The sequence below is a fragment of the Pyrus communis genome, chromosome 15, assembly GCF_041283825.1.
Source record: "Pyrus communis isolate YQ-2024b chromosome 15, ASM4128382v1, whole genome shotgun sequence".
Taxonomy (NCBI): domain Eukaryota; kingdom Viridiplantae; phylum Streptophyta; class Magnoliopsida; order Rosales; family Rosaceae; genus Pyrus; species Pyrus communis.
This window is the reverse complement of record NC_142579.1, coordinates 35807061-35820111: the sequence shown is the minus strand read 5'-3', so window position 1 is coordinate 35820111 and position 13051 is coordinate 35807061. Positions and strand designations below refer to the sequence as shown.

The following is a 13051-nucleotide window of genomic DNA, read 5'->3' as shown; positions in this document are numbered from 1 at the left end:
ATGTTTAACTATTCATTGCATATTGTAATTTATATTGTTTTCCGATATAAGAATCTTGTATTCTTTAAGAATACTCTGATTTACAGTCAAGAGATATAGCAGAACATTGTGATTTGCAAGCAAGGACAGTAGAGTAAGAAGCCTTGTTTCTTTAATTAGCGTGCATATTGAACCGTCCAGGAACTCAAAATTATGTGCCACCGATTGCACAGATTTAAGTAATAGAGTTTACGATCAAAACGAAAAGAAACTGCCCCAGATCAGATCTGCAGGAGTTTCCTTACACAGCAAACAAAAATCAATGATCATTTGCTTAATTAATTAAGAGGTGAAACTACAGGATTGTTTATTGAATCAAACATGCTAATTCCAAGACTTATCATCCTCACCGTCTCCTGTTATTATGCAATTAATGAACAAATTGATTTGATGAAATAATTCTTTCAACGTGGTATGAATCTGTTGCTTAATATCCCAGCTAGATTTGATCAATTTCTAAAATGATGAGGAGTGAGACTCTGAGAGTTCCATTATAAATGTAATCTTTCAACAAAATAGCACAAGCACGATTAATCGGTATATATATATATATATATTTTTTTCCAATTAATTATGTCATCACTTAGCACCAGCTACAATGTCAACCCCTTGTTAATAAGGTCATTTCTAATCACGAAGGCTAAACGTAGCTCTCTAAAAATTAATATATAAAGATGACGTTAAAGATAAAAAATTTCATCTCCAACCATGAGGGCTATATTTTATTACTTTTTTGGATCAAACTTAGTCTGCCATAAGACTACATGACAAACTTAGTCTGATTCTTTTAAGTTGATTTCCTTTACCCTTTGGTTAGAGACAGATTTTATCAATTTTATTACTAAATATGGCATCTAGCTCTTCATTGGAGATGACCTAAGCTCCGGGAGATTCTTTGTGGTGCTTGCTTGCTGGTGGGGCTTCCATGATAAAATGCTTTCAGAACGTGATGATGCGAGGCCAGATCAAAATCAGTGAAACACTAATCCTATGTGATAGAAAAAAGAATGTACAATTTCCAGTACAAATTTCTTACATTTTCTCTTACACTACATGTAATTTTGCTACGAAAACTAATAATTTCAGCCATAAATTAATTCCTTCTATCTCAATATTTTGCCGGCTTTTGCAAATATTTAAGCAATCATCCATGTCCGTTGGCATTGGAACTTGAAACATACACATCGTTGTGAAGAAATTTTTAGTTGTAACAGAAAATACAAGCGGTACATCACGTGTTTTAAGGAAATTTTTCCAAGTACCTATCACACATGCTGACTTGGAATTCCTCACTAATAAGCATCTGACACCTATCCTTCTACTTCTTAAGTTACACTAAAATACCCATTTTACCCTTATGTTCATTTCACTAAATAATTAAATAATTAAATAATTAAAAAAAAATTGAAGTTGTAGGGTGAGCTCCAGCGCTTTCCTGCAAATCGAAAATACCCATTTCCCCATCGCCCATCCCCATCCCCCATCCCCCATCCCTCCACGGCTCCACCGGTCCACCCATCCTGCCCTTCCGCATCACCTCTCTCCCTATCTCTTTCTTTCTCTCTCTCTTCCCCTTTTTATTTCTTCTCTTTCCTGCTCCAGAGTAAGAACAAAAAAGATGTCAGCGAACTCCGGCTGGTAGATCGAGATTGACGACAGCAGATCTGAGTTGGAGTCGCCGCCGACAATCTCTGGGTTCCATTTAGAGGTAAGAGCGGAAGAGAGAGGGGAAAGGAAAAATCACCGACCGGTGATGGAGGTGGGTGCGGGTGGTTCGGCGTCGTCATGCTCGGCAGCCTCTGATGTCATTTTGAGTTTATTTTAAAATAATTGTCAGTTTTTAAATTTAAAAGAATAAAATATACAGATGTCAAATGTTCGTTAGTGGAATTCTAGGTCAGCGCATATGTGACAGGTACCTGGAAATATTTCTCTGTCGTTTTGGTTTTTAAATTATTTACAGTTTTGGTAAACGATTTTTTTATTTAAAAAAAAGAGTTAGCCCTAACGAGAATTACGAATAATGTTACCAACCCCGCAGTGGTAAACGTCCTCTGATCGACTGTAAAACGTCACTGCTTACTACTGTGTTCTTTGATGGAGACGTCATTGCTTACTTCATAATTCATATCACAAAAATACATTTCCTTCCACTTTCATTGGAGAAAATTGCGTTGGACCGTCCATTTCTTACTTGAATATTCGTTGTTTTTGTAAGAAAAAAAAATCTCATGACTATTTAGGCAACTAACATATAGCTCATAATTCCGTAGTTGAAACAAACTTCTAAAAAATATAGATAAAAAAAATTTCCCCATGCTAGTACTGAAAATTATGCATACATACAATCCACAGAACAATTAGATATATATAATAATAAATGATAGAACATTAATGTCGTAAGCAGTGACAAATGAAATACGTGATTTTTTTTTTTTTTTTTTCATCGTAGGGGAAGATCATGAGGCTCAAACATTGTTTTTGAAGAGATTAAAATATAGGAAATTTTAGTTCAACCCATTGTTTTATTTTTGCGGCTAATTTAAAAAATATTTTTAATAGAATTTCAACTTTACCATTAAATAAATAAAAAGATTTTAGAAAAAAAAATAGAATTTGTAGGTTGGCCATAGCCACCATCGAGTAAAACAGAGGGGAAAAGAGGTTTTCACCACAGCACCTCTCTATTTTCTTCGACAAGTGCAATCGAAGCTCCGACGACCATAAATGCTCTCTTTTCTCTTTTTTTGTTTCCTTATACGAACTTAGATTCAATCAATCGGAAAAGAGAGAAAGGAGGTTCGTATTCTTTTCAAGGTATGAGAAAAGAGAGGAAGAGAAAGAGAAGGAAATGAATGAATGAAGATATCAGTTCTTGACAAACTCATGGAAATTTTTTGTCGACGTTTGGTTTGGGTTCGCTGAACATAATAGAGAGGTGTACTGGTGTGGTGTGTTTAAGGTTATTCGGTGAAGAGATAAAAATATGACTCTATTTTTTTTTAATTATTTAAGGGAAATATGGGGATTTATTGCAAAAAAAAAATTGTTTGATTGGGTGTAGAAATAAACAAATGTATCCAAATAAAATTTCCCATAAAAATATTTGTTACAAAAATAATAACGTTACAATAATAATGTTTTTACCAAAAAAAATAATGTTTAGTCACCATTCGAGCTAGCTCATATGCGTAGTATCAACATCAATTTACTTCCTTGCCCTACATTAATTCCCTCTGAAAATTTTCAGTGAACACTTTTCTCTTATGACAATCATGTTCAAACAATACATTAGGTCATCTCCAACCAAAAGCATTTGGCCAACATTAGCCCTAAAGTTGGATACGACAGTCTCCAACCAAAGGGCATTTTGTAAATGGGCGTATTTTGGGGGTTGTCGGCCCAACTCAACCTTTAATATAAAGGGCTACGTTGTTTGAGGCCCGCCCTATAGGCCCGATCCATATGAACCCAAGAAGGCTCGGTCGGGCCCGCATAGGCCCAACTTGAGAGCCCATTTTAGATCCCAATTTACATAAATATACTCAAAATAAAAAGTCACTACTCACTTTGGCCCAAACTCTTTTTTTTTTTAAGTAAGGCCATTTTAGCTCGGCCCATGTGACCCAGACAGGCCCATTTGGCCTATAAAAGACCAGTTGTGAGCTGGGTCCGGGCCTTAAAATTTTGGAAAAGCCCGGTCTGGCCCAAGCTCATAAAATTTAGATCAAATTGGCCTGACCCGACCCATTAACAAACCCTCGTCGTAAGTGTGCATTATGTAATTTCTAAATGATTACTACTTCTCTCTCATTGTTCTCTTTTAACCACTCATTCCACATATTTTCTCTTCTTGGACTAACTGCGTCAAAACCAAGGAACTACCAACGATCACGAATTTGACGATGTCTCTGGACAATTTGTCGATCGATCCAGTTACAAAAGTTACTATCCGCAACCTCCTTCTACACACCCATGTATTCTATTTGGACATTCATTGACTAAATTAAATTTTAAATTCGCACAAGGGGTTATTAGTCTTATATTCCAACATAACATGCTAATTCTTTGTTCCAACACACCATGCTATATTCTTTATTCCAACACCTCATGCATAGCATATAGGTTCGATGGATCCTTGTAAGTTCTAACATCCAGTAGGTAGTGATTATTAATAATCCATGATAAGTCTTCTGGAATTAAACTTATCATTCATTATCCATCATTTTCAATTTTCTCTTTTAATATAGCATCTGACTGCCAACATACTTAAAATCTTATTCATCCAGAATAAAACAAAAAGGGGTACAAAATGTTGTCGTTTTTAGGACATCATAAAACTTTATTGATTTAGGAAGTAAATTCACGCTTCTTTTTTCTCTTTTTACACTCCTCCATTTTAATTTCCTGTACTCATTTGATTTATTCAATCCATAAACAAACAAAAATACATGAAGGAGCACATAGAGAGAAAAAGAAGAGTACGGCAATTACTACTCCTAATTTATAGGTTGAACATACTATTACACATAGCTGAGATACAACACCTTAGATATTGGCCCAAAGATGTATATAATATATATTAAACAAAAACGAAATTTACATGTTAAATGAAAATAAAATTAAAAATTTAAGATCAAACTCCATACCTATGGAATAGGCTTTGGCATAGTTCCTAACATACATATTATGCACAGGATCTTGGAACTTCAGCAAAACCAAGGACCCGAAGCGATGGTATTTGCTTTTTCCGTTTTCCACAATTTCCTCTCATCTCTTTTGGAAATTAAATACCTTGATTGAGAAGGCAAAAGTGAATCCAAAGAGCACACAAATGCCTACATGCACAGCTGCAACTGCACCCAAAAAGTCCCGTCTGTACCCAAAGTAATCCCTCACAAAGTGTTCCACACTTTCACCTGTATCAAACTTGTCTTTTATGTCTCCAAACTGCGAAGCAACCAATCCGTACAACGTGTATGAAACTGGGCATATCCAATAGTACCATCTCCACCATATTGGCATTCTCTGTGATACAAAGATAGTCAGTACATTGTTTATCCTCCGTCGTGATACAACGGGGAAGTTTTTTAAACAAAAACCAGAGGTGCATAAGAATTATAGGAACTTACTGTTCTTGGAACGATGAATCCTGAGAAGAGATTCCATATTGCATAGAAGGCAGACGAGACTATGGCAGCAATGTTGTGATTGGGAGTCACGGCAACGGTCATCATACCATAGAATGTGAAGTATAAGAAAGTGAAGTACATGAAGAAGAGATACCAAAGGAACTTGCTGACTGTCCAATCAAATCCGATCATGGTGTATACAATAACTCCGTATATGATTGTCTGAACAAAAATATACGGGAGCTCAATCACTACCTGCAAATCATTGGAACTTGGTGAGGTACCATCATGGTCGAGTTCAACACAAACTAATAAGGTTCATGTTTATACAACTTCCTGGGTAAGAGTAACCAAGTAGAGACTGAAACGTGCTTAGATAAATTGTTTTTTTTTTTCTTTTTTTGTTCTCTCTGAATTTTGTGTACATTTCAGTAAAGAAGAATCACAGTTTGATTGGATCATCTACCCTTTAGAAAGGCAACCTTATTGAGTGAAATACCTGTCCAAAGGCATATGGCAATGCCGAGTACATTCCAGCCGCCCTTTCTCTGTAAAAGACTGTCCTCTCAATAGCCACAACCGGCTGTACTGATGCGGCATTTTGTACCCCAATGAAGAGAACAGCAGCATACATGGAACCCATTGCATTGAAAAGATCTTGTCGGCTTGTCCTGCATTTTCAAATAATTATTGTCAAATTAAGGAGTAAATTTTTTCATTTTCACACTACGTTGTATGTTTCAAACTCGGGGTGCCATTCACCTTTTCGAGCCCAGATCCCAAAATATTGTTCCGAACATTAAAGCTATGAAAGTTGTGAACAAGAGTCTCACTGCACTGTATGGCGGGTTTCGCCAGTATGATAAATGTTGTTTCCATAGACAGGCCATACACTGGCTGAAGAAAGACTGAGAGTACTGAGTAGGGAAGTACAAGTCTTTTGAACCTGCTGGAGGAGTGCTTAGCTCCTTGATCATGGCTTTGTTTCTCCTGAACAATTCAAGATGTTATTAGTAGTTGCAAAACCAAGTGTACTTAAACTGAACTAGAGATTTCTTCAACTTCCAGGTTTTAGGAGCATTTAGAATTTGTATTAGAAACTTCAGTGGTGGAACCCTACCCATATAGTTCTGAGTTCCTATATATTTCGGTGAAGTTAACACCAATACTTGCTTCTTGTGCTGCTGCAGTAATCTCTAGCATCCAAGTTGCAGGATTGTAACCATCCTTAATTTTGGGAACTCCAGCAATATCCTTTGATGAAACAAAAATCATGTCAGTAATTACAATTAGATATGACAAAGTTTGCGAGAGTGGGAATTTGTAAACATGTTAAATATATATATTGGCAACATGCTTCTATGAGCCTTACCTCAAAGTACTTGATCAAATGGGAAGAATGGCGACCTAAAGGACCGACATATATTTCTTCACCTCCTCTTTTCAAAAGAAACAGCTGCAGTGAGGCATTGAATTGCTCAGTTCTGGTAATATTAAGTAGCACATTCAAATTTTATAATTGTACAGTTTAAAGAGTGTCTCACTTCATCGAAAGCATCAAATATGTCAATGCTTGGCTGATGGATGGTGCAGACTACAGTTCGCCCGGTGTCCACTGTATTCCTCACCGTTCTCATTACAATTGCAGCTGCCCTGGCATCAAGGCCAGAGGTTGGCTCGTCCATAAATATTATGGATGGATTGGCAACAAGCTCTACTGCAATTGTTAGCCTTTTACGCTGCTCAGTTGAGAGACCATTCACTCCAGGCAATCCAACAAGTGCTTCCCTTATCGAGATCAGTTCAACAAGCTCCATGACTTCCTCAATAAACATCTGCAAACAATTTTATCATCAGATTTATAGCAAACAACTTGACCGAGCAGACCACACTAAAATGACATATATGCAACCTTTCTGTTATATACTTTACCCTTCTGGTTGTGGAATCAACCTCAGGAGGCAACCGGAGGGATGCAGAGTAAGCCAAAGACTCATAAACTGTAACATGAGGAGAGTGTATATCGGTTTGCTCACAATATCCTGATATGCGAGCAAATGTTTCTTGCTTCTTTGGGTACCCAGATATTGTGATGTTTCCTTCGATATATCCACCCGTTTTCCTCCCTGCCAACACATCCATTAGAGTAGTCTTTCCAGCGCCACTAATACCCATTAGAGCTGTTAAGACTCCCGGCCTAAAAGCACCGGTCACACCCTTCAGAAGTTGTAGTCGATCCTCAGTTACCCCTTGAGTTTTCATTTCCTGCAACCATGTTATAAATGGAAGGTTAAAGATGCAATCAGGGCTACTTACAGAGAAGTAAAGAGTAACATTGTTAACTGAGTCTCAAAAAAAAATCATGAATAACCAAAAACAAAAGAAGCATTTTTTTTCAGAAAAGCTCTTCAAGCCTGAAATCTCAAGCATTGTTTTCTCTTACATAAAACTGAAAAATACCTGGGGCATGTCAACGGCATATTTGATTTCATCAAAAGTAATCCAAAGGGGTTCAAAAGGCAGAACCATTCCTCGCTTCTTGTTTCCATTGACTTCAGAAATGCTGCCCACTCTCGCAGACAGTGTTCTGGATGATACACTTCTTCGACTTTCATTCCTTGAGTCTGCGTTGTTAACCAAGAAATCATGTTACAGATTTAAATAGGCAAGCTACAAGGGAGACATAATCTTGGGAACTTTTCAACCCACCAGAAGAGTTCTTTCCTCTTGATGATAGCTCAACGGAATCTCCAGCTTTCTCGGCAAGTTTCTCAGCCAAGGCCTCTTTGGATAGTACTGCTTGAGGCTTCCCAAATGCTGCAACAATGTTGTTTGGGTCATTAGAAATCCTGTTCATATGGAAACTCCAAAAACGTATGTGCATAGACACTTACGGTTAAGAAACTTCAAGGCCAAAGTGTAGAAGAAATTGAATAGGAAAATATAACCGATTGTAGCTCCTACTCCAAGCCAGTACCAATACGGTTCTAAGAAAACCCCATGAGACTTCAAGATCATGATTCCTAACGATTCTGTTGAATTAGGAGGAACCTATAACACAAATATATCAGCTAATGTTTACAAAATTAAATCACAAAATATTTTAGTTATTTCTGCTTACTTGGCTCCAACTGTCTCCGAGAAATTCATTGACAGCTATAGCGTTTTGGCCGTACATCATCGGTGAGGCCCAATAACCCCATACCCACCACTTCATCACATTATCTGATTCAAAAGGACATGTTTAAAACCATCAGCCAAAAGAAATATGATTCTTTTTTTTTGTTAGATTATATTGTTTTCGTGCATGGTTCACCTCGAGACAAGACAAAGCCACCCAAAACAAGTACTGCAACCAAAGCGAAAGAACCGAATGTGTTTGCAACAATTATATTCCTCCCTAATGCTCCCATGAATCGGAAGAGTCCTGATGCCATCTGGTTGAGCAATAGGAGTAAAAGATATTGCTTGAGAAACCTGCCATTGAGAGTTGTCATCAGATTCTGGGACCAAATCTGAATTATAAATAGGAAATGTAGTGTGTAAGGTGTTTTCTTTCTCACCTTTCGAAATTTGGATCAAAACCGATTACATAGTATGTCATGATCACCCAAACGGCAACTTCTACGAAGCTGATAGGGATCTTAAGGATCCATGTCGGTAAAGAGTATGCCCAAGCAGGATAGAACAGAAGGTCCCTTTGCTTGAAAAATACAGGAAGTTTCATGATAGTCATGGCAAGCTCTGAGAACCCATTAAACATAATCATGACCACTGCGAAGAACATAGCACCCATGAAAATACCCCCATCGTCAACTGTATTCTTGTGCAAGTTAGTCCGGCAAAATAGCGTCATTGATATAAAAGCCATTAGAGTGAGCTGAGACCAAAAACCACAAGAAATTAATATGCCTAGTACTCATTGAGTTTCACCAAACAACTCTGCTTTCCATATGGAGTTTGCACTTATTTCATATTATTTTCCAGCAGATTACAAATACAGTGTAATTAAAATTTACATTAAGTACCACTTACCTGAGTCATTTTGAAAATGTAGACGAACGAATTCCTCTTCATAAGCAAGAATTCTCTATCAATGCAAGCTTTAAGCAATTCCTTCTTGCTAACACCATACTTCTGAGTTGTCAAAGCTGTGGGGTGACCCATGGACTTTTCAAATGGAGTAGCAAGCTCATCGCCAAGTTTTCGACCAGTATGAAATGACTGAAATGCTTCAGCAAATTCCTTGGAAGATATAAAACCATACGGCTCTTCTTTATCCGCCCAGTACTGCTCCTGATCTTTCTTTGATGTTACCTATAATGCAGCAGGCAAGCGAAAAATACTGAAAGGTTAGGAACTTAGGAGAAAGTGACCTCTCTGAAGAACGAAAAAGTAGTAAGACAACAATCAGAGTGCAAATTATACTTCTTGTAAGAAGTCAGCTACTCCTTTCCTCTCTGGACATTTGAATCCCATGTGCTCAAAGAACTCAAGCACATTTTCACGGGGACCTTGGTACACAATTTGTCCATCAGACAGAAGAATTATGTCATCAAATAAGTCGTAGGTTTCTGGTGCCGGTTGTAGAAGAGAGATAACAGCAGTTCCACTGAGGATGTGGATAGATTCTCTGAGTGATTTCACTATCTGAAATGTTGTTGAACTGTCTAAACCGGTTGATATCTCATCCATAAAAAGCGCTCTTGCCGGCCCAACCAGCATCTCCCCTGCAGTTATGGATCAGAATTTTTAATAACCAATAGCCAAAGAAAGTGCGTCTAGCATTAGTTACGACTGAAAGAGAATCGATGTTTTACCTGTTGTGAGTCGCTTCTTTTGTCCGCCAGAAATACCTCGTACCATTTCATCCCCCACCATGATGTCCGAGCAAACCTCGAGTCCCAAAATCTGCAAAGCTTTTGTTATCATCTGAAAGAAAAAATGGTCCCAAAATCTAATATATTTTCTCAGCTTTGAGCTTAAACTTAGAAGGAAAAAGAATCAACCTTGAGTATATAATCTGTAACTACATTGGTCTCCTGTCCTTGCAGTGATGCTGCCTACAAAAGTTGAAAAGCATTTCAAAATATTGAAAACGGCTTTTTATACCAGCACTTTTGCATTATCTGAAATATGTTATTAACAGAAAGTTCTGTGCATATTAAGTTTACCTTCATGTAGATATCTAGATCAGGATCTGGTATAATGTTCGCTTCCTTTTCTCTCCTTGATAATTCTGCCAACATTTCTGAAAAGATTCCAAATGAAAATTTTGATTCAGATTCATGAGAATTCTTCAGTTCAAACACAAAAGTCAAATTTCTTGGGGTTTCAACTCACCATAACGTGGTCCGACCCCTTGACATCTTGCCGAAAAAGCCAGTGTTTCTCTCACTGTCATTTCGCCTATGTGGAGATCATGCTGACTAATATAAGCCGAGGTCCTCTCCGGCACAAACTCTTCCATCCCATGTCCGTTATACTCAACTCTCCCAGAAAACTACAAGTTTATGAACAATTTATTGAATCATGAGGTGAAACAACTATATTAAAAGGGTTGCTTACAGAATTGGAATCTTATATCCTTACTTTTAGATCTTTAGCAAGTTTTCCAGCCAAAGCCAATAGTAATGTGGTTTTTCCAGAGCTTGGGGGTCCTAAAAGCAGTGTCATTCTGCAGAAGCCGAATCCGAAAAATTAGAAGTGGACAGTTAAAAGGTGTGTGATGATTTACACCAGTACTTAGTTCAAGCCAGTTACCTTCTAGGCTTGATAATTCCACTAACATCGGCAAGGATCGGTAACGGATGCTTTCTACTTGCAAGAACGTGAACAAAATTCAGGCATCCCTTCAAACAGAAAATGTATTGGGCATTAAGTTTCAAAACTATAAATTGTTGAAGTTGCATAATTTAAAAGGTGAAATCGTTGATCACCTCCAAAATATTAGCCAAAAAATTGAATATTGTAGGTAAAGCCCTGCCTCCCACATAAGCTTCTGCTTCGACATTTAAATGCTCAAAACGCACTTCAATTGTTGGAATATCAAGTCCAACGCTGAGACAAACCAAACAACAAACATAAAATTTTCAAAACAAAATCTGACCACAAATTTCTTCAGAAAAGCTAAAAATATGAAAACCTATTGCACAAAAGTCCCATCTTGTTTCTTTTCTTCTGAAAAGACGATATTCAAAACTACTCTGATTCACAGGAACATATTTCAACTTGGGTGCGAGGGTGCATATACACTACCTTGACCAACTGGCCGTCTACGATCCCCATTTCTTTTCTTGAATTTCACAATACAAGTTAATTAAGATGCAAAACTTACCGATTAATCCGGTCCTTGAGCTTCAACAAGAACTTCTCATTATCTTCATCTGCAGTTTTCACCAGCCTCTCCAACACATTCTTTCTTTCAAGCAACCCAAGATTCTTGATATCAATCTCTCTTCCTTTGCCTTCTTCCTCAGTGAGAATGCCGCGCTGAATGCGCAAATAAGTAGGCAGCTTCTCAATGGCTGCCCATTTCAGAGCTTCTTCATCATCGGCATCGTGTGAAGACTTGGAGAAAACATCCATGGTGCTGTTTCTCCAAATATTTGAACTGCTCAAACGAGCACTACTCACTCTAAATATGTCACCATTACCATTATCCATTTTTTACTCCTTTTTATTTTCACTTCCCAATACAATCAAGCACAACAACCCACAAGGCCTTGTGTAAATCTCATGCAAACAAACACGTAGTCGTGGATTTCTGAGAAGAAAGCAGCTCGGTATCCCGGATGGGACTGAATATTTATGGATGAACAGGCTGCAGAGTTAACATTAATAATGCATGAGGCAGGTCCGTGTTTCTGTGTTCCCGCATTGAGAGGATTTTGTGGGGGTTTTCTGAATTTTTGAGTATGAAGCGAGAGAAGGCTATTTATACACAAACTAAATTAATAGTCAACTTGTATAGTACTGTATATTGTTGTTGAAATATGATGTAAGGGCACATATCATATATACATGGCTCAACTTGAAATAAAAATGAAAAAGAAACTAGAAGTTATGAAAATATTATCCAATAAAATGGGTGGAAGTTACTATAGTTGTATTTCGGTTGTGAAAAATTATTATGAGTGACTGTAATACATGTATGCTATTTTCACAGTGGGATTCTCATATATATACAAGCAATATTTTACATGGAATTATCTAAATTACGAGAAGTGAGATTCAAACTTGAGTACAGATGAAAGTGAACGTTGTTCTAATCAACTTGGCTAACTCATAGATGAACAATGCGTTTCTTTTGAGAACCTTCACAATGGAGTTTTAAAATCATTAATGAAGTGGCATTTTACTTGAGCTGTCCAAGAATCCAAAATCCAAATAATATATATGACTTGCCGACAATTTTAATTGTCAATGAGAACTAGTAACAAAAAATCAATAGATAAGGAAGAAGAAAGATTCTGTCCAGAAGAAAAATAAATTAGAAATGATTGTGCGCCAAGTATTGTTTCTTCGCCACGCTAACTCCGAGACAACACTAAATAGAATAAGTTTTAATGTCAACTTAGGCCCTGGTTAGAGATTGTAAATCTTATGCCACCATACAAAGCTTGTATAATTTAAGGACTTCTAAATAAAAGAATATTTTAAATTAAAGGATTAACTGTGTATTGGGTTTGTTTATAGGATCCCTAAGATTGGATTAGTAATATGGCACATGCAGTCTGGTAATCTAATCCTTGAAATAAGCATATTTTCTCACAAGAAAAGAAGAAGACGAAGAAGAAGAATGTTGTACTTTTTAGTAAACAGACCCTTTTGTTTAACCTATAAGATATGATTTTTTTTTTGGGCGGGTAATTCATAAT

At 37.1% G+C, this 13051-nt stretch overlaps 1 protein-coding gene across 1 annotated transcript; it reads right to left on the bottom strand.

Moving 5' to 3' along the window:
• Positions 1-4503: 4503 nt before the first annotated feature.
• On the bottom strand, positions 4504-11977 carry LOC137744887 (pleiotropic drug resistance protein 1-like). Its single transcript, XM_068484701.2, has 24 exons — positions 11509-11977; positions 11111-11231; positions 10935-11023; positions 10764-10848; positions 10515-10674; positions 10346-10422; positions 10181-10234; positions 9992-10082; positions 9600-9901; positions 9207-9488; positions 8735-9051; positions 8488-8648; positions 8293-8396; positions 8066-8222; positions 7881-7988; positions 7632-7795; positions 7104-7436; positions 6716-7006; positions 6544-6627; positions 6292-6425; positions 5934-6161; positions 5671-5842; positions 5172-5426; positions 4504-5067 (listed from the first exon to the last, which is right to left on the bottom strand). Exons 1-24 carry the CDS (start codon positions 11835-11837, stop codon positions 4810-4812), a joined length of 4356 nt encoding a protein of 1451 aa, XP_068340802.2. The 5' UTR covers positions 11838-11977; the 3' UTR covers positions 4504-4809.
• Positions 11978-13051: the final 1074 nt, after the last annotated feature.